General features: G+C 40.0%; 1 protein-coding gene across 1 annotated transcript; it reads left to right on the top strand.

The window, feature by feature from the left end:
• The first annotated feature begins 1,070 nt into the window (after positions 1 to 1,070).
• LOC126386290 (SPRY domain-containing protein 3-like) lies at positions 1,071 to 20,686 on the top strand. Its single transcript, XM_050038532.1, has 11 exons — positions 1,071 to 1,183; positions 2,628 to 2,774; positions 2,959 to 3,034; positions 9,273 to 9,397; positions 9,795 to 9,927; positions 10,062 to 10,250; positions 15,489 to 15,638; positions 18,707 to 18,764; positions 19,349 to 19,468; positions 19,564 to 19,685; positions 20,244 to 20,686. The coding sequence occupies exons 2-11, from the start codon at positions 2,647 to 2,649 to the stop codon at positions 20,376 to 20,378; spliced, it is 1,236 nt and encodes a 411-aa protein (XP_049894489.1). The 5' UTR covers positions 1,071 to 1,183; positions 2,628 to 2,646; the 3' UTR covers positions 20,379 to 20,686.
• The last annotated feature ends 1,672 nt before the right edge of the window (positions 20,687 to 22,358 follow it).

Raw genomic sequence — 22,358 nt, 5'->3', positions numbered from 1 at the left:
AATCTCAGATACAAATACACTGTAAATGAAGGCCAATATAGAGGGATAGAAAGATTATGAACATACCCTATTGAATCAGGTTTTAAAAATATTGTTTTTTCTTTATTTTTGTTATTGTGATAAGGTATCTGCCAATTCTGTTTTGAGTGCAGGGCAGTGAAGAGTCATACTAGTACTGAGGCTACTCTTTTGGCTGGTTGTTACTCTTGGTGTGATCATGTGATGAGTGATGGTGATGGTGTTGTTGATGATGACGATGTTGTTGATGTTGATATTGATGGTTGTTGACCACTGTTGTTTCAGATCACTGTATTTGGTTCCCCACATAGGCCTACTTGTTGAGTATTTATATTCTGATGTGTTCTCTCATGTTTTGCCCTCTAGTGACATTAAGTTGAAGTTGATTTTTGATTAAAAAACAGTCCAATATGTATTATGTATTTTATGTGACAGTCTCTTAACTTGATTTCCAAAAAATGTACCAGCTAATACAATGATGTACACCAATAATACAACATAAGACACAACCCTGTGATACGCCTATAAGAAAAATTAAATAGAAATGAAAGGGCCACATTGCTTTCATTGCTGACAGGAGGATTTTTGGTTAAGTACCAAAAAATCCCTGTCTTTCTTTGTGCGTCTTACAGATTTTTACTGCAAGGAAAAGATGTTCAAAGCAAACTTCAATAGAATATCCACCTTACTGTGACTAAAAAGCACAACTTCAGCTACTGTGTGATTCTTGCCTAAAAGTAAAACCATACTTCATTAAATATGACTGTAAATACTTAGAATATAACCAAGTTATGAGAAGGCTTCTCCCACATTGTTCAACTTTCAATGATTATTTTGTAAAACATTTTTACTTCCCATCTCACACAAAACATTGAGGTGACAATGCTTCTTTTGTTGTAAGGTCTTAGTTTCAGGTTTTATCTGTTCTCCTCACGTAAAACACATGTAACACCAACTGTAAAACCACAGACAGGCAATTTATTAAAAAGACTACATATACACACTGGCAGTGCACAGGTTAAGGACTACACTGAATGTATCCTGTGATTTGATTGGTTGAGGGGGCGGGACTTCCGGCAGCGCAGGTTGGACATAAAGTGACAGACTTCACCTCCTTAAAATTGGAAGAAAAACCGAAGGACGACGCAATACAAGTTTTAAAACAGTAAGGAACCAACATGAGACAGACGGGCTTTGAGTCGTTTGTGTGTAACCTGAGACATTGTGATGTTTACAGCTCATTATTAGCCATAATGTTGTAACGCTGAAAGCAGCTAGCCGGCCAACCGACTCCTGTCTGTAGTTTTCAGAAATACGACGCTGCGTTTAGGGTAGACTCGTAAAACGGCCAATCGGAGAAGTTTACACGCAACACATAATAATATGAAGCGATAGCTCGCATAATTGTTTACTTTATTAAAGTCAGATCCTCAGCTATTTTATTCAGTCGTATTTGGGCTGTTAACTTGGTTTTATCATCACTTTGGAAAAAATAGCCCATCACTTCCAGGAACAGAGTCATTTCAGGCAACGAAACTATTTTAGCCCTACGTCAGTCGGTGTAATTCTATGCTGGGGTTCCGTATTGTCGTGTAATGACTCACTACTGAGCCAGCAATTAAAATAACCCACTTACTAAAATACTTTTGTTTTAAAATACAACGTAATGAATTTAAAACGACCGTCAAAACCTAACCGGGAAAAGATGCGTTCACTTGATTCATCCTGGCTTTGATTTCACAATCTGACAGAGGAAAACAACAGTTTGAATGCATCAGTGTTGAGCTGATCGATTAATTGATTACTTGATGAAGAGGGGGAAAAAAGCAAACATTTATATATTTAATAACTTCATTTTCTTCAGGTTTTAATTGTGATAGGCATTTTCCTTGGATTTACTAAGAAAATATTAGGCAGATTGATGGATAATGAGTATTATCATTACTTATCATTACAGCCCTACACCAATGAGACAGTTAAGGTGTTGGCATTTAGGTTTGCAGTATTTCAGGTAGAGAAAGACCAGAAGCACATCACTGAGTCACAGTGTCTCATATACACAGGCATTAACAGAAGAGCCAGTCCATACTTGAGTCATCTGGAGTTCACATGGAGTGTAAGACACCCAGTGCAGACACCTGACCATCACAAGGCTAACATTAATAAGGGACTCACGTTCATGCCTGTTGGCAGTGTACAATCACTGTCCAGGCCTTTGCATGTCTCTGGAATGTGGGATTAAACGTAAATGGAAAAACACAAACGCACAAACTCCTCGCAGGGAGGGTTTGGCCTGAGGATCAAAGCCAGGTCCTTCTCGTTGTCAGGCAACAGTGGTAATCATGTTGTGGTCAAAGACGTTTGTGGTTTAGAGGAGGACCTGCGCTGTTCTTTTGAAAGTGTCCCTTTTCCCCAACAGCTTTTATGGCTATAATGATTGCCTTAACAGTGCTGGAACATTTGTTTGAATATTTCAGTCAAAACTATATTCACACAAATTTCATACATAAATTGATTTTAGATAAAGATTGAATCTTCCTTTGCCTGTTCTTTATGATAACGTGCTAAAGCAGTAATGAATCTTTTTGATTTGTTTCCCTGTGTTCCAGGTTGTAATGATTTTCAGACATGGACGACATAAACCTTCATTATCGCTTTCTGAACTGGAGGAGGCGAATTCGAGAAATTCGTGAAGTGCGAGCTGTGCGATACCGGGAGCGGCTGAAAAGGATGCTGAGAGATGGTGACATACTCAGGTAATAGTGATGAGCAAAGCCACCATGAGACTGGAGACACAGACATGTCATGTGGTTTAGTCCTTCATTTTAAGCTAGAGCTCTTCCTCTGCTTGCTGAATCAGCACCCCACTTTGCTTGCATTTGGTGAAAATGATCGTTATAGCAGTATTTATTTATTTTTTTCTTTTGCATCTCTTTGTAGGTATCATGGGAATTCAGATGAAGTTGGCTGTTTTGTGGCGGCACGGCCATTGTCGAGAAGAAACCGCTATTTTGAAGTAAGAGTTGAACATTTCCTTTTAACACATGACTATTAGTGTGACCCAGGAGTGAAAAATTATCATTTTATCAGGGGACTGTAACAGCCACACTCAACTGAGTAAAATGTATTTATTTAGAACATTTATCACAAGAGGTGTTGCTTCAAATAAAGAGCAAAAACAGAAGACCAAAGATAATACATGACAAAAACATACATGTTAAGAATATGTTCAGTAACAAGGTATTACATACATGAAACATGTAAGATAAGATGGTATTACAGTGAAACATAAATAAGATAAAGCATTATTTAAATAATAATAATAGCAATAATGATTATTAAAAAAGGCTATAGTGATTTGATTCTACATGTAAATCTTTATATTGATAACACTGATTCTTTACTTTGTGTCCTCCTTACTAATCTCAGTATGATGATGAGCTCAGTTTATTTTTTTGTAGTATTGATGAACACTTATTGTCACACAATGCAGTACACAACAGAAATGAAGGAGCTCCTCAGAGCAGAGAATAACTAAAAAAAAAAAAATGACCACAAGACATTGGCTTCTAGTACCAGAGGTGTACGCTCAGATACATTTCAGACAACAACAAACAAAGTATTAGTATTTGGTAAAAGCAACCTGCAGTATATTTCAAACGGTCAGCAGTGATCCACATCTTGTTTAATTTCCTGTGAGTAGAAAGTGATAAAGTACATGTATTTTTTGTACACCAGTGGTCAAAACACTGTAAAACAGTAGACATTTATAGTGTTAACTTTATAGCATTAGTATTTATTATGGATTTAGGACACAGCTCTTGTTCTGTGTTGGTGAGAGGAGCATTGGCAGGCTGTTGTGTCTGACTGCTTGCCTTCATCTTGCTGAGCCATACTGTAAAAGAAATCATGACACTTCCTGGGTACAGCACTTTTACGAGAAACAAAGCTCTTTCAGCTTGGAAATACATTTGTTGAATCTCTTGGCAGCTCTCTCTACATTGTGCGTTGGGACAGGGAGTGCAGTGATTACTGAGGCTAATGCTGATTCTTCAAGTCATAGATGCCAAAATCATTTACACAAAGACAGAAGCAGTGTCAGCAATTAAGTCTCGGCCCCCGCACAGAAAATAGCAACCGTCATTTTTCAGATTCAAACAGATTCACCTCTGCATGCTCTGCATCTCGTCTTGGACGACTTTGATATTGACACACTCCTCAAACAACTTACCAAGTTCAGCTAAGGTTAAGAAAATATGTCCTTGTCTCTTTTGATGGTGTTGTTAATCCTTTGTGATTAAGAAGAGATGATGTATTTTTGGATCAGAGGAGAAACCAGGTAGGAAGAGCTTTAGTCTTCCAGTAACTCAGTAAATGTCGTCACTAGGGTCGCACACTTTTCCTGCAAAAAACCTATGCTATTACCATTTATTCACTTCATACAGAAGGTGTTGTAAGCCTTAGCTGTAAAAGGAGAAAATATGCTCTGGCCCATGGGCAGTGTTTTGTTTGGGCTTGACCATTTCCAACATGGCAGTCAGGTCACAAACATTCTCATTTTACAGCTAGACAGTCACTAAAATATGTTTCTGAAAACACTGAGGTGAGAAATAGGCAATGCAGTAACAGAATCCTGATTCATATTTGATCAGTGCTGCTTAGTTTGACAGTTTGGTCCCAGTTTAGGAGCATTCTGCTGGCAGCAACATGGATTCTGCTAAGCACTTCCGTCACTCTTTATTTGATGCTGTGGCTGTGAGTTGTGTAAGAAGTGGCACGGAAGACACTTTGAAATCCAATTTTAACATCTAGAGCGTCAATACTGAAACACATCTCTAGAAATCTGATTGAAATCACATTTCAAACCATCTCCAAATGTGTATGTAGATCCGATTAGTAAAAATCACATTTAATTTGCTTATTTGTTGTCGAGACTTTCTGAAATCAGTCTGGATACAATCTGGTTATGCCAAAAAATGAATGTGGGCTTGCTGTCCGAACAAGGCGTTGGTTGCACGTCAGATTCTTTATTTGTGAAAAGCCACAGCTAGCAGCCAGGAAATAGGTTTGATGCTGTACTACACTGTAACCCTGCATCTACTGCTGCTGCATACACATACAGTGAAGTTTCAGTGGTGCTTTTGACTTGAATGGTGTTCTGTATCCAGGGGACTTTCTCATCTCAGCTCTGACACACTGCTTTCGCAAAGCCAAATAAGTCTCAGCTCACTACAGATCATGTGCTGGTTTGTTTATTTCATGCTTCTTGGTAGTCTAGACACTGAAGTGCACAAACATCCCAGGACAATGACTGTTCCTCAGAATAAACCATGTTGAAACTTGCCTCACACACACACACACACACACACACACATCCTGCCCCAGTCTGACGTGGAGTGAAACAGTAACTAACCTTCTCAACCTTCATACTCGCATGAGCTTCATCCCTGTGACTCACTTTGTGGAAGTCACGTAGGAGGAGGGAGGAAACCATTTGCGCAAATGGGAGTATGAGCTAATAACTGATAGTAAGTGGATGCTGGTTGTAGATCTGATGGTAGATTTTAGGGTTCATCTGCATGTTTTACAGTAACACAGAAAAGAGCGACATATTGCCTCTCACTCTCTGGAGGCCAGTGAGGTCATGGGAAAGAACTTAAAAGTTTCCTCTGCTCCTTGCCCTGGATTTGCCAGCAGTGCTCCGATTGCAGTGCGTCCATGTAGGCCTCCCTGGGGATGATGTCATAATGTCAGTATTCAGTTATGATAACAATGGTTAAGGCCAGCTCTTTACTTTAGGGGTTTTCGCTTTGAACCAACATGCACTTTTGTACAAAGAAATGCTATATAGTTTCAGGTTGGTTTGGAAATTTGATGAAGTGAAAAGAGAAACAGTGCCAACCCAAAAGCAAAATGTAGTGGCATGTAGAAAGCCTGCGGGAGCAGGAACAGAAAGCTTTTCTGGCAAATAAACCAGCGGCACCCAAGTGGGTATTTTGAAACTTTTATGTCACCTTGTGTGATTTTCCTACCATAAAATCTGTTAACCTAGGAAGTCTGACTATCCACCACTTTGACCGAAATGTTGAATCGATTGCCATGAAATTTTAAACAGACATTCATGGTCTGCAGAGAATTAATCCCTCTGACTTAAGTGATCCTCTGACAGCAGTAGCAGCACTACTAAAACTGTTTGTGATAAAATGGCTGCATACTCAATATGTGTACTATCGCTCAACACACTTTGTTGCCAATAAACAGCAGTATGTATCTTATCGGACGCACTAAGCTTAAATTACCACGTCTCTTCCTGAGAGCTTCCTGACTGGTTGGAGACGCTTAACCATGGTAACCCGTGCCAACCTCAGATCTACTGGTTATTAAAAATAAATTTAAAACTATATTACAAGTAGCAAAGTGAAATCTTACACATCCTACATACTTAAATGGAAGTGGAATTGATGTTACAGGGCTGTTTTGGTCTCCGTCCATTATGAACGTTGTCTTGTACTGCATTTGGGATATTTATGCTGTCGTAGTGTCCAGTGTTTGCATACTGTCATTCTCACCAGAAATAGTACGCAGTTCATTTACTATTGGTTTCATACCAACCATTTAGACTTCACCCAGTCTTGATAATTGGGAGAAACCCTTACATTTTGGGGTTTTGATTTTTACACCTCAGTTAGGCTGGAAATATGTATTTTGAAAGATCAAAGTCTTAACTGTTAAACCTTGTAAGGGCCAACCTCCCAGTGATTACATTTTTGTCTTGAATAGCGCAAGCTTTGACAGAGTTGATGTCTTATGGAGTTGACGGGAAGTTATATATTTATTAATTTCACAGCAGTTGTAGTGACTAGCCATTTTGTTTTTCAAAATTGGTAAGAGTTCTCATAATACTAATCAAAATACTAATTTTTAAACCATAATTGTTATTTAGCCTTGATTTAGAGGAGCTACAGAGTTGGCCTCTTATGGTTGAAACACACTGATTTTGCAATATTATTTAATGAATTTATCAAAAAGTTGAAAGCTTACCAGTACTTAAACAGCATTGCTGCCATTTTGGAAACCAGGAAGTGAGACAGGAGTCCCTGTGATATAGCTAACCCCTTTTATGCCTGATTTAATGTTGTTATTTTAGAAACTGACAAAAATCAGGGACACATCCGTAAAAGGGCAACCTTTTTACAAATAATATACTTGAAAAACAAAGATGATTATCACAATACATTTTTACACTGATGTTATCAGTACCTACTGTGTGTTTTAGATTTTGAGGACTCTTAACACATTTTTAAATGGTTTGAAGTTGTGAATTTTTGTCTGGGACAGAGGTGTTTTCTGGCACAGGGCAGGTTTTATAAATCATATTTATAAATCCTTTAAAAAATAATGTTTCACCTCAGCAACAAATTTAGTGTGTCGACAAGTTAATATTTGAAGTTTTTTTTTTTTTGGTAGGACATGAGTTGTACTGATTCTTAAGTGTGGATGACTCAGAAAAAAAAAATCTCCTACTGTTTTAGCCTTCTTCATAGCATGTCAGTATGGAATCGCCAATGTCTGCTAAACTAATGACATTCCCACCAGCCTCTGCCTTACTTTGGGTTTAGTGCTAATTTCAAAATATTAGCATGTTAACATGCTAATCTAAGATGGTGAACAAACTTTATACTTATCTTAGCAAATCATCAGCATGGTAACGTTGTCATTGTTAGCATGTTGGTAAGCCAGCCTTAGCATTTAGCTCAAAACTTTGTACAGCATTACAGAGTAGCTAGCATGGCTGTACACTAGTGTTGCACGGTATACCAGTACTAAAATAGTACCGCGGTACTAGAGTATTCCAAACGGTACTATACTGCATTTGGAAAATATAGGTACTTTTTAAATTGATTCAATTCATTAATTTATTTAATTCATTTATGCACACAAATGCCTTCCTTGTTCCTATTGGAGCACATATTGTGCAAGTGGTGTGTATGACAACACCTGTATCAACATTCGCAGCTGGCGCACGTGAAAAAAGACAAGACAAAGTCTGCCTCGCAAAGGGAGACAACACAAACTTGGTGAAACATTTGAGCAACCAAACCATGACTTCCGTATCGAGATACTTACCGAACCATAATTTTTTGGTACCGTTACACCTCTACTATTTATTGTTCTAAAGGTTTGTATCCAAAAGGACTTTTCCTTAGGAAAAGTACCGAAAAGTACCGAAAAGTATCGAAATTCATGGTACCGAAACAAAGATTTTGGTATCGTGACAACACTACTGTACACTCTTACTCTTGTTCATTGAAGTATAAAGTAGTGTCAGCTGTATAAACAGAATTACGTTGCTCGCTTAAGCCTGTTTAACTGTGTACATAACATACTAGTACTGTGCGTGCTATGTGATATATTTCAGTGGCACCCACTCATCATCCATGTGTGACAACATCCACCAAAACAAAAGAAAATCTGATTAAAAAAAGACATCTGTGTCCTCCACCCTCACCTCACCTCCCCTCCCCCTTCATCTCCTCCTCTCTTCCTCTGCCTCAACAAAATTTGTTCTGCGTATGCACAATACGAAAGCCTCCCACACATGATGTGTAATGAGTTGTTCATGACACGTTGCTCTGGATGTTGAAGCAGCTTCTTTTGAATTCAAGGTTGAAATCCTGAAATGTATCTGAGCAAGAATTAAATTACCTCTCACATCATTTAGAAGAAAGTAGGTGTTAACGCTCACATCTCTGAATGTCAGCTTGTTTGCAGAATGTCATGACACTCTCTTCATTAAAACAAGGTAGATATGGTGAGATTACTGTTTTAAGGTCTAGTGTGTAGGATGTGGTGGGCTACACATCACCTGAAAGTAAGAATAATTGTGTTTTTGTTACCTTAGAATGAGCTGTTTATATGTACAGAGTGGGTCCTCTTCCATGAAGTTGGTTATGCTTCTCTATAGTAGCTCAGAACAGACAAACCAAACACTGGCTCTAGATAGGGCCATTTATTTATGTTATTGCGTCAGCCACTAAGAGCAACTATTATTTAGTTGGTTGCAATTCGCAACCTCACCACTAGATGCTGCTTAATTCTGTACACTAGACGCTTAACACATCCCAAAGATGACCCATTTTTTGTATTTGGGGTTGCCAAAAAAGAATAAAATAATCAAAGGCAAGCAAATTTTTATCTGCAGTACTACTTCCTGTCTTGTTTCTCTGTGATGATTCAATCTGTGGTGTTCGCAGGTGACCATCATCGATACAGGAGTGAGAGGAATGATTGCTGTTGGTTTGGTACCTCAGCTCTACAAGCTGGACCATCAGCCGGGCTGGCTCCCGAACTCTGTGGCTTTTCATGCCGATGATGGCAAGTATGTGACAATGATGACTGCTTTTCCATATACTGCACACTGAACATGTTCTCAATGATATGATACGTGCAGATGTGGCATAAATAAGTACTTCTGACACAGTATAATGTTATACATACACAAGCCAAAAGAACACTTAACCAGCTACCCACATTCAAAGTGTTTTGCTTGCTGTAATAATTCCTGCTGTCCACACTGGCCATTAAGAGCTGTATTTATTTTTTTTATAAGCTAGAGAGAGATAACACAAATGAGTTGTTGATTATGTACCAATTTCCCTTTATTTTCTGTTACTGGAAGCATTTTCTGAGTGTTTTTTTTGTGAACCTCTGCAAAATCTAAAAATGATGAGCCTTAATGATTAGCCATTCAACCTCCCCTACTTGTCTTTCCCCAGGCTGTATAATGGCAACACTGTGGGACAGCAGTTTGGTCCAAAATGCTGCAGAGGTGACAGAATCGGCTGTGGAGTATCTCTGGACGCTGAGGAGGGACAGCTAACTGTGTTTTTTACCAAGAATGGCAAAGACGTAAGTGCTCCGTCACCTTCATGCTACGTCACCTTCGACAAACTTTATTCAACCGTTACAATTTAATACATGAATGTATTCAGAGTTCCCAGCTGCCTTTCTTTCAACAGTACTGCATGTGAATGTGTGCCTAGGTCGGCAGTGTGGAAATCCCAGCGTCTCCTGATGCTCTCTACCCCGCTGTGGGAATGCACTCCTTGGGGGAAGAAGTGCTGCTGGACCTGAACGCTGAATGGGGGATGGAGGAGGATGATGGACAGATGATTGTGGATAGTCATGAAGAGGACTGGAGCCGTCTCCATGACGTCAAGGTGACCGGCACGGTAAGTCCTGTTGCTGGGAGAAAGACGAATGAAAAAATCAATCTAAAAAATGGACATCGTTTTTACCAATTCTACTGTGTGAGCAGCTCTGCCAGCTAGAAAGATTAAATATAACACTTAAAAGTGACAGGTTGTCTCCTTTATAAAGGTTCATGCTGTGTAATGAATGGCTGGTATCAATTGGAGGATGAAGGACAATCTGCGTACACCAGATTATTGGTCTGGAATACATTAAAAAGATTTAATTAAGGTTGGCTGCTAACTGCTGTTTGAAACTTGACTCCTTAACCCCATATCAAAGGCCATACATCACTTGTTTGTCGCTCCATCACTCCTGTGCCTCAGTTTTTTACCCATTAGTTCTTAAAAGTTGTGATCATGCTGTTTAACATGAAATATGTATATCATTTAAAGTTCCCTTCCAGCCCATTTTACTCTGCTATGATTCATACTTTGTTTAATGTGGTTTTCCAACATACAAGGTAAAAAATAAAACTCTAAAAAAGGAGCTGGAAGCACATTTACTTTTTCTCCCTCATTGAGAAATTCTGGATCCGGCCTCCTCCTTGCCCACCAGAGCTACTAGCGCTTAGTTGACTGGTGAAAGAGAAGTGTGCGTTAAGATGACTAGCATTAGCGAAGAGGTTCAGCCATACATGTTGGAGCCTCAGTCAGACCCAGACTCAGATGGGGATTCTGCTGTGCGCCAAAATGGCTGACTAGCAGATGTATCAAAGTGATAAGTGTAGTTAGCAGCTTTAATATATGTTGTTTGTTAGCGTGTTAGCTTGTGGGTTAACTGGCAGTGGCTGGTTGTGAAATGATATTAAAGTGTGTTCACATTGTCATTACATAATTATATACCAGAGATCTAATCAAGGTTTGCAGAAAGATACATATATTCCACTTGGATAAGTCAGCTCTGCACTGAAGGTTTCACGTTTCTTTCTGCATATTAGAGAGCAAGTGGCTTTCGTATTAGTGATGTAGCTGATCTATCTTGCCTAGTGTACGTTTGAATCTCAGATTTCAGGAAAGTGGACAGACATTTCCCCTTTCAGTAGAAAAATATAAAAACACCTCCCTAGTGACAAACTTAACGCAGATACAGATCAATATGGTCAAGGTCAGACATTTTAGGGGACATAAACGAGGAGGACTTTAAGTATCCCAAACTCAACAGATTTTGCACATAAAAGTTTACAGCTACTGGGGAGTAAAAAGTTGTATAAGGCATTTTGAGGCTCTATAGGGAGCTGCATGAAGTCTGATAAATTACCTCAAGTGTCGGTTGGGGGTGAAAATTACTAATTTTAAAAATCTGGAGGTGTAGAGTTAGAAAGAATTGAGCTTGCCAGATCTCTATAGCCTGCTCCTCATCTCTGCTGGAGACTACGTTAGCTGCTGTTAGTATAACGCACCAGAATCTCCAGCCTAGCTGTCAGCAGCTAGAGTTGCATTATAATGTAGGTGACAAGTTTTGACAGTGAAGAAGAATGAATGGGGTAAAAATGACTATTGTGATTCTGCTGCATTGATTTTGATTTTTTTAGTTTGGCCATTTTGAGTCCAACAGTGTCAAATCTGTGGAGGACTCTGTTATCAAATAGTTTGTGAGGAGTGATTTCCCTAACCCCAGCAGTGTATACGCTGCCTACAAACATAGTATCAGTGACCTTAAATGGAAGTGGTGGAAGTGGTGGATCTGTGTCAACTCCAAAATCAGAACAATCCATATTGGAGATCAATAAGGCAAAGTGCAAATGTTTAGATTGCTTACCCTAACCCAAAACTCAGATAGTCAATACAGAAATTCAGACGTAAATATTAGCTTTTACTGAAAACCTGATAAGAAGAGACCAGCATTTTCTCTAAAGCACTCCTTGACCTCCTCTCTCCCTTTGTTTGGGACTCCACCCCTCCCTGTGACGGCAGGGCTGCAGTGTTTGTGTCTGACTCAGGCGTTGATACGCACAAAATGTGAACAGAAAGATGGGAGGGGATTGCAGCAAAACAGCCTTTAGGCAGTACCTTCATGCCACCCGCACATTTAATTATCCTTTATTTCTACAAATTTGGCCCTGTTCTCTATGAATGCAGGGCCCACAAACCGCTGTCTGAACTCCCTGCAGCTCATCAATTACACATGTGCACGTCTTAACACTACATGAAAGCTGTCAGGGCACAAAAAAAACAAAACATGTTATTAACAAAGCAAGAGTGGTGCTTTTCTATGGGATTTCAAGGTTCACGAGGGAGAACGTAGTGTGCTTTGACGTTTTTATTGTGATATTTAAGTTTTTTGGATTACAGGTTTGAGCTTTCCAATTATTAGGCATCCTGGTTTCTAGGCTTCTTCATCTACTTGCATAAACACCAGAGCGGTTGTTTACCTCTTGAGGTTGTGCTTACATACTGCCAGAAAGGGAAGAGAAGGAGGTGTATAAGAAAACACAAGTTCTCTGAAAATGAATCAGAGCTGAAGTGACAGAGGGGGTCGGGTTTTATGAGATCAAACATTTGATACACTGTTGGTTTATTTCTTGAAATCTCATGCAACCTTTTGTTTGTTATTGATAGAAAATTGAGTTTTGTTGCTGGCAACAATGTTAGTAATGAGATGTTGGGCTGAGACACTCATGTACGCATCATGTGTAATAGTCTTTTATCTGATTGGACCGTTTCATAGTCATCCTCTGTGTTCTTCAACTGCTCTGATGACATTTGGGGAGGTCAGTCTGGCAATGGATTCAGCGTTGGTGGTGTTGATGTCCTCTGCTGCGTGTAGTAAACATTTATGTTATCTCTGTTGCCGTAGCTTTGCTTTTAGTGCCCAGTTCGATGCAGAGATGACGAATCCGAATCCTGCCCCATTTTCCCAGGAAAGAAAGAACTGCATGACGATGCGACCTAGTTTCTCACCTCATCATCTAACATCTCTAATAGGATAATGTGTGAATAAATCATGCTCTCGTCTCATCTTATTCAACTCCTGTCTCTACCAACCTGAGAGGGAAGCAGGAGCCATGCCATTGCAAAATCAGACGTGCTATCATTAGCAGTGAAATGTAGCGTACGGTGCAGGCTGAACCCAGGAGTTTTTGAGTTATTATAATAATTTGAATAAACTTCTCCTCTGGGTTTGTTGACATGCCTAAATGTACAGTAGGTTTAACGACCCGACCGCCTAAAGCTTTGTTGTTTTTCCATTTACTTATGCAAATATTACTTTAAAAAAAACTTAAGAGGCGACAGAGCCTTTGGGGCGGCTGCCCCTAGGCTCTGGAATAGCCTGCCCCTGCACATTAGGTCTGCCCAGACCCTAGAGGTTTTTAAGTCTTTTCTTAAAACCCACTTCTTCTCTCAGGCTTTTAACTCAGGTTGAGCTGGACACCCAAACATTTTAGCTTATTTTGATCTTATTTTATAACTCTTGTATTTTATTTTATTGTATTGTATTTTATGTATCTTATGGTTATTATTGTGGTGTACTATTAGGTACCTAATTGTATTTGCTTGTTTATTTCTATTGACCTGTTCAGCACTTTGGTCAACCTTGGTTGTTTAAATGTGCTTTATAAATAAAGTTTGAGTTGAGTTGAGTTGAGTTGAGTTAAATGATTGTGAAGTTTAGATGTGAAAGCATGCTTATAAATTTGCATGGAGTAGAAAATACAGAAAGTAATTCTTGTCACGAGGTTTGAGCTGTTTCAAAAAAAACAAAAGTATTGCATAATAGACTATGGAGGCTAGTGGAACAGATGCTACCTTGGAACTAGGGCAGAACTTTGACTCTTTATATGGGGCAGATGTGCTGCTGACAGGAACCGTTCACCCCTTAGTTAGTCTTACCTGTAGTGCTTTTATCAATCTACACTGTTATGATGTGAGTTGCTGAGTGTTGGAGACATCGCCTGTAGAGATGTCTGCCTTCTCTTTAATGGAACTAGATGGCACTCAGCTTGTGGTGCTCAAAGCGCCAAAAAATATAATTTAAAAACTCAACAGCAATGTCTCTTTCCAGAAATCATGACCCGGTTACTCGATATAATCCATAGACCTTGTTGTGAGCAGTTTCATGTAGGAACTATTTGCTTTCTACTGAACTACACCTGACAACTGTATCATAGTGCAGAAGGAAGCGTGCATCTACTCATGGATGAGAGGCTCATTACAGTGCGAGATGTAAATATTAATGGCGTCCTCCTCCAAGCGGCAACCTCCAAGGCTGAAAAATGAAGCCAATGTGGAAGTACCAAAAATTTTAGTTCATTGAATGACTATGTGAGGCTGGCTCTAAAACCGAGTAAATCCCCATAGACACCCATGTTAAAATGCCCAGCTTAACATAAGAGTTAAACATGTTTACAGCCTGGTACGAAAAATGGTTTTGGTCTTTATAGTCAATTTCAACATTGATGGCAACTGTACTGTAGTGAATTTTTTTAATAACTCACCCGATTACATTTTAATAAGGCTTAAAGTTACACATATTTAAGGGCTAGCCACTTGAGTGACAGGCTGTCTGTCAAGCGTCACTACACCATAAAATCAAGATGGCCACAGCCGAAATGCCAGACTTGAGGCTTCAAAACGCCAGTCCACAAACCAATGGGTGACATCACACTAGCTACGTCCACTGTTATATACACAGTCTATTGCTGTAACATTAGTTAGCTCAGTGGTGCTAGGTGAGCTAGCAGTAAATGCATGCTTCCCTCTGCACGGTGTTATGTTTGGCAGGTGTAGTTCGGTTGAAAGAAAATGTTAGTTATATAAACCCTATCTAAAATACAACTGGTCATATCAGACTAGATGGGCTGTAAAACCAAAACAACTCAGTATAGAGAATTGAGCAAGGGTGTGTTTTATTGCTTATCAATTCAACTTTTATTTTCTGAGACTAAAAACACTGACATCGTCTTATAAAGTTAATGTGGCTAACATGGAGTGTATGCAGTCACAATAGCTTCAGGGAGAAAGCATCTAATTACACATTCAGCAGCACCTGAAGTGTTCGCATTTATGTGGAGTCGTGTTTTTGGCCACTACATACATCTGAATTCAATATTCACGCTCCTTTTAGCTTTCTTGGTCTAGATCAACTTATGAGAGAAATATCTGTCTCTACCTGCTAGATGCTCCACTGTGTTCACCAACTAACTTGTTGCTAACTTTCTCTTTCTGCTGTTTCTGATGCTGGGCAGGTAACGTAATGTCTCTGTGTTATTTCCACAGCTGCTGGAGTATGTGGGCAAAGGGAAGAGCATCGTGGACGTGGGCTTGGCTCAAGCCCGTCGGCCTCTCAACACACGCTTCCACTACTATGAACTGGAGATCACAGATGCTGGAGAAAAGTGCTACATCGCCCTGGGTCTGGCACGCAGGGTAAGAGGCTCCGTGTTTTTGTCATCACAATAATGATCACATTATCGACACACTGTGTTACTTACTGTACACACTCTGCGGTTATCTGACGGTAAAGAAAACTTCTCTTTCTCCACCCTCACTCACCCCTCGTCATCGCTCTCCCTCACATGCACCACTGCTCTCACTGTTTCCAGTCTGAGTGATGGATGACCGAAAGAGGAAAAGCTAACAACAGAATAAATATTGTCTCATTTTACCCCCACATCTGGTGTTCCATAGAAAGCAGGTTGTTCCATTTACATGCTAATCTACCATGTCAACTACAACACTGGAATTAAGTATGTGAAAGGTTAGTTGTGAGATAAGATGAGAGCATCTGATTGTTTTGTCTTGGATTCTTTCAGCTCCTGCTTAATTTTACTTCCTCTTTCCACACAGTCAGTCAGCGAACACAAGATGGGACAAATAGAAAAGAATTAAAAGCATGCAGGAGTTCCTCAGGCTAAGCAATTTATGGTTGATACTCTAATTAATTAGGCAGTATTAAATCACAAACGATGACAGCGAGCGATGATCCATATTTTGGAAATAAGTTGGGTCTGAGAGAAGACTTGTTGAGTGTTTACACATCAGAGATGCAATTAGCTACCTTTGGCCTCACGTGAAACTCTCATGAACTCATTCACATCCTTATGAATGTAAATAAAACAGCGTGATGACGGCTGAGGATGCAGTCATTGTGACACTTAAACGACAGTTATGAAACGAAGTGTGGCTCAGATATTGCTGCTCTCCGCTGGGACACTCAGTTATTGAATGCTAATTGATTGAGTATCACTCGTGCTAATCACACTGCTGTTTTGCCAGCTGTGATAGTGCTCACAGCCTGGGAGGTGGTGGATCACTGTTGCACTCACCCTCGACATTAAGCTCCCCCTGACTCCGCCGCCGTTAGTTACTGTGTGTGGGCACGTCGTGCCCTCGGGTCGGCCGGCGTGGAGAATAGAGCTCTGTCATTTCGCTGATTGTTTTCCAGGAATTGTTTTTCTGGATGTGTGTGCGGTTTGGTGAAGCATTATAAATCCATCAAACGGTCATTCCTGAGGTTTTGTTCCTTCCCCGACGTCATCTCCCGCAAGATGTACCAGTCTGCTGATGGGAAGTATTACCTCTACAGAAATCAAAACAAAGGTGTTTGAGAGTACCACATGCTTAACAGTTGCAAGTTGCTCAATGATTGCTTACGTTGGATAAAAAAGAAATTGCTGTGGTGCATTCCTTTTCTCTTTTGTTGCTTGGAGGCAAAAGTCTTATTGGCTCTGTTTTCTGCGCACCTTATCTGTTGATTCTGTTGTTTACTTCAGTCTTATCGTCACCTGCTTTATGTGCATATCTCACCTGATGCTGTGCCCATCTTGACATCAGCAATCTGCTTACAGGGGCTTATAAAGTTACTCAGACTGAACACTTCACTGTAAAATCGATCTGTTTTATTACAAGAAATCAAATTCAAGAATCCCTCCCTGTGCAGAAAGTCGCCTTAGTCAAGAGGTGATTTAGCTGATCAGTGTCATACTGCTTGGTGAAAGATCATGTCAGAGAAATAATGTCGTAGAAATGACGCTTTAAGATACCCAAAGCTGGATACAAAATTAGCCGCTTCATTTGAAGAAGCAAATACTTCTAAATCTAAAAGGTTAGGTTGTGGGTTTTACATATCACTTGGAAATTATTTTCTCCACTTACTGACATATTGGGAATAAACAAGTACCGTGAGATGACTTCTTAACTAAAGGTCCAGATCATCCAGAGACCGTGCTAACATTTTCTGTGGACTGAATGTACAACCCAAAATGTAATAAGGGGAAACTTCTCAAAGGGATACTTTGATGATTTTCAACCAGCTTTGTATCATAACAGTGCGGATAGTAGGTAAAAAATGACCGTTGTTAAAATTACCTCCGTCTTCCCAGTGCTCAGATCTCCCCACTCATGTCTCATCTTAGGGGCTGTTGCTTGAACTACAGATTGTACTCCCGCATTTTGATAAGCCTGCCACCACGGACAAAAAGAGTATAGAGGCGAATCAAGAAAGAGACCTGCCCTTATCTCTTTCTTTCTCTCTTAAACTCAGACCACACTCAGATTAAACAGTAAACCTAGGCAGTGCTGATCAAATATAAAACCAAGATTCTGTTACTGTATTGCCTATTTCTCAACTAAATTGTCCTCAAAAACATATTTTAGTGCACTGTTTGTCTGTAATGTGAGAATTTGTGAACTGAAAGTGGGCACCATACGGTTTCCTGTACTGTAAAAACGGAGGCGAAATGAACTGAGAATAAATGGTAAAACTAAGCAGTGCTGATATAAAATAAGAACCAGGTTTCTGTTATTGCCTAAAGTGTTTACAGAAAATTTTTGTTTAGCTTACTGTTTAACTGTAATTCGAGATCGTTACAAGCTGGTTGTCATATTGTTTCCTGTGAAAAAACGCCAAGCTCGCATTATGTCGTTATGTCACCCACCAGTGGGAGCATTAATGGGTCCAGTGTGGCACAGTGCAGTCTGGTTGCATTTTTCCTTCTACTTGAGTAGTTTTTTGAAAAGTCTTTCCAGCAGGGAAATACTTCTTGAAGATAAGGCACAGAAATGCTTCTACTTGTCTTTGTTGAGATATCCCAGTAGAAACATATACTGATCATATATATTGTGTTATCTCCCTTTTGTGTGAAATAACACCTGGTTTGGCGGTATCTCTGGGTAGAGTTTTCATGTCTTTTCAGCACCTGTCTGAAATCATCCATCAGCTTGGATTCCTAGCTTTCTAACCTGTCAGTCTAAAAACTGACATTTCTGGATGCCAAAACCTTCAAGCAGTGTTTGTATTGCTAAGCATGAGGCAAAAATCTTTGCTTTTGTTTTTTGAAATCTGAGTCAGCTTACTTCATTCAAGGCAGAAAGGAAAGGAAATTCCCCAAACTTCCATCAATAAAGGAGAAAAAAAAAGAAAAGGAAGAGGACATTGCTCAGACTAGTGATGTGATAATGAATCATAAGATGTCTTTTTCTCTTGTGTCTCACAGGACTACCCCAAAAACAGACATCCAGGCTGGAGCAGAGGGTCTATAGCCTATCATGCAGGTGAGCATTCGCTGATTCACCAGTGCATGATGATCTGTTGATGTGTTTCTCTTCAGTCATTGGAAATGGCACCAAATTGTGTTTCTGGCACAGGTAGAAAGAACAGATTTGTTATTATTTTATTATTATTAATCATTATGTCAATAATAATGAAATATTTATAAGGTTATGTAATGATTTCTTAGATTTCTCAGATGCTTTCTTTGGCTGCCACCAGCTGGAAACAGCCACAACTGCTGAAAATAGTTCACAATACACTCATTAGTATCACTGCATATGTTCTTCTCTGTGTCTGCGTGGGTTCACTCTGGTTGCTCTGGTTTCCTCCCACAGTCCAAATCATGCAGGTCAGGCGAACTGGAAACTCTAAATTGCTCGTAGGAGTGAGTGGGAATGAGTTTGTCTGTCTATACAGTGGTCCAAAAAATAAATGGATGGATGTTCCTTCACATTGCTCAGCCAAACAAAAAGATGTGTGTAAATGTTAGTGATGGTAGATGATGTCTTGTGTCTTCTTGATTGTATCACACTCTCTCATGCATGTGACTCAAAGCACTAATCAGCATCCTGGTCATTCTTTGTAGATGATGGCAAGTTGTTCCAAGGCAGCGGGGTCGGGGACGCGTTTGGACCACGCTGCTTTGAAGGGGACATTATGGGCTGTGGGATCATGTTTCCACGCGACTACAGCCTTGATGGTGGAGGTGAACATCTTGATTGTGTTTTTTTCAAAGCACTTTGCTTCATGATGTGCAACCTCTAATCATCTCTTTCTGTTTATGTGTCTGGGCTCTTTCAGATGACGTAGACGACTGGGACTTCGAAGTGATTCCCAAACCCAGCGAGGTTCAGAATGACTTGTATGCGAACAATGAAGATGAGGAGGATGAGGGAGAAGACATGGAGGGGAGGAAGGTCACGGTGAGATGCTGTCAAAATCTGGAAATATAAAATCAGGCACTCTTAAAGGAGCTTATTATGATATTCAGAGTGTATCTGTGATTCAGAGGTTGTCTGCACACAATTCTCAGCGTGGGGGTGGCTGAGCTGGGGAGTAGCATCAGCTAAAGGTGCTAACAGTGTTAACAGTGCTTACAACTGCAACAATGCTGACAGAGCTAACGGTGTTAACCAGGGGGAAGCAGAGGGTGGGTGCTACACCTCAACGACAACACTGTCCCAATATCAGCAATTACTGCTGCATAAGTGCAGTGCAAAGCGGAGGTGATGAGCTAGCCAGCGGGATTCACACACAGGGACTCGCATGCACTAACATGCACAGGTGGGCAGCTTGGATTACAACACACAGAGGGAGCAAGACTTCATTCTTTGCTCAGGATGCCATTACTCCACTATATCTTTACAAAACAAATAGTGGTTTGCTGCTTCATTAATGTTCTGAATATCATTTAGAGCTCCTTCAAACAGTCGGTTCAAACATTCATATTATCTCCTTGCTGTCCTCTTGGGTTTGAACAGGTGTTCTTCACCAGAAATGGAAAGGTGGTGGGCCGGAGGGAAGTGGCCTTACCCATAGGAGGGTTGTACCCCACGATTGGCATGATGAGCACCGGGGAGAAGGTCAGAGTGGACCTGCACCCTCTCAGCGGCTGAGCAGAGTGAAGGAAAACTGAGCGGAGAAATCAGAGCAGTGACAAATGATTGAGCACTCGATCAGATAATAAATAATACCGCCACAGCAACAGGCTCCAAAGGTGTTACTTGAAAAGTCACTCCAGTGTGGAAGGTGACTGTGGCTCCCTCATGCTGTCAGAATGATCAGAACAATGCATGTTAATATCACATGCGTGCTTTAAAGAAGTGCTTTATAATTAAATGGTTTCATAGGAAAAAATTAAACCAGAGGTTTGTTTAGGTGACACGCATCATCGCAGAGTAAAGTTCATAAAATAACATAAAAAGCCAAAAAAAATAAGGCCCTCGCCAGGACAATGAATGTAAAAAAAATCCAATCAAAGTCGACTCCAGCAAACAAGTGGACCCTCTTATCAGCAACAGAATGCAGTATGTCAGCAGTAATGTAGCTCCACTCTCACCGCCCGCAGCCACACTGTGCTCATTACCAGAGGTCTGCTGTGCTTCCTCCTATCGATGGTGTGTTACTGACACTCAGTGGTGAGAGTGATAGCTTGAAAAATAATGCTCAGAAAGTCTTCCAAAAAAAAGAAAAGAAAAAAAAAAAGCAGTATGCACAGACTGAACGGTGAGTTTACTCTGTGATGCAAAGTCAGCTGCTTTATGAGTGGTTCTGTACAAGTGTGAGTGCTTGTTGTATCGTAGAGTCATTACTGCATGTTTTGTGGCAGCTGTGCGGGCCACATGCATCAGGAATTATGGGATAATTGAATGTAAGTTGAAACCAGATTATTTTGGTTTTAATGCCAAGGTAATGCAAAATTCCAAATTTTATGATATCATGAGTAGCTGTCGTTTAATCAGGTATGATTTTGACCTAATTGAGAACATACAATAGAAGAGATGTACTATCATAACGTGCAGGTATAATCACTCCAAAGTCTTTGTGAGAAACATTTGTCATGTCAGCAGATGTTCATGAAGCCATACTGTAAAACTTGATGCTGTCAGGTATCCTTGAGAATCAAAATTACATACCTTGTCTTTTCTATGATTGTTTTTGTGATTTTGCTGTATGTTCAAGTCAACCAGCGATGGCCACAAACCTGTAATGCATTTTTTTGGGGGGTGGTTATTGTTATTTTCTTATTGAATCAATATCTTTGACATTGAAGCCTGTTAAAGTAGAAGACTTTTGACTGTTTCCCAGCTGACTCTTATATGTCAGTGGTAAAGGACTGTTTTTTGTGACACCAAATTTCCAAACACACCTACTTTTTTTTTTTACAAACAGAGGTAAAGGCTCTGCTGCTGGTATCAGTTCACACGTGTGCTACAACTTGTGAATCATTTAAAAAAAATATATAACAAGAAGCTGTTAATTGCAATATTTTTTAAAGTCTGACATTAACAGATACAATAATTTATGTTTTACAACCAGGCTGTTGTTGAACATTTGACCTGATGAGCAAAGTGCCTGTGTGAGTAGCTCCAGTCTGGACCCTTATCAGGTGATCCATGTATGTGTGTAGCATGTGTCAGTTCACACGTTTGTGGAGCTACATTCACACTGAAAAACTTCTTATACACCTCATAGTAAAAGTGCCAAAAACACATAAGGATTCATTGCGTCCATGAAGTGTCCTCCTGGTCAGCCAAAAATGTAAAAGTCAGGTGTTCATGTGATGCTCAACTGCTGCTAACTGTGTGCCGAGGAAACGTGCACATCATCATATCAGCCTGTACTGTAGACAGGGTGTACTCATGTTCCACTTTTCGCTGTCATTGTCCAATTTTGTGTTTATGATCATCTTAGTTCACAGGAGCTAAATTTGATGTTCTGCTGCTGTTGGCTGTCTGCCACACGCTTTTAATATTTAGCCCATTTATCGTCTGTGTATTTAATCGTGAATGAAGTTTAACATCAGTCTCTCCCAGTCCAGCCCTTATTGTGTACATCCTGTCTTATATGTTTGTATTTCATTTTGCCTTTTCTCT

Source organism: Epinephelus moara, chromosome 24 (genome assembly GCF_006386435.1).
Source record: "Epinephelus moara isolate mb chromosome 24, YSFRI_EMoa_1.0, whole genome shotgun sequence".
In the NCBI taxonomy this organism is placed as follows: domain Eukaryota; kingdom Metazoa; phylum Chordata; class Actinopteri; order Perciformes; family Serranidae; genus Epinephelus; species Epinephelus moara.
Note: the sequence above shows the minus strand (reverse complement) of the source record. Positions and strands in the feature narration are given on the sequence as shown.

Bases quoted from the DNA above. Each gene is read 5' to 3' on its own strand.
- LOC126386290 (XM_050038532.1), top strand. From the start codon at position 2,647: ATGGACGACATAAACCTTCATTATCGCTTTCTGAACTGGAGGAGGCGA. The intron at 2,775-2,958 runs GTAATAGTGATG...ATCTCTTTGTAG, and splicing joins AGAGATGGTGACATACTCAG to GTATCATGGGAATTCAGATG. The intron at 19,686-20,243 runs GTGAGATGCTGT...GGGTTTGAACAG, and splicing joins TGGAGGGGAGGAAGGTCACG to GTGTTCTTCACCAGAAATGG.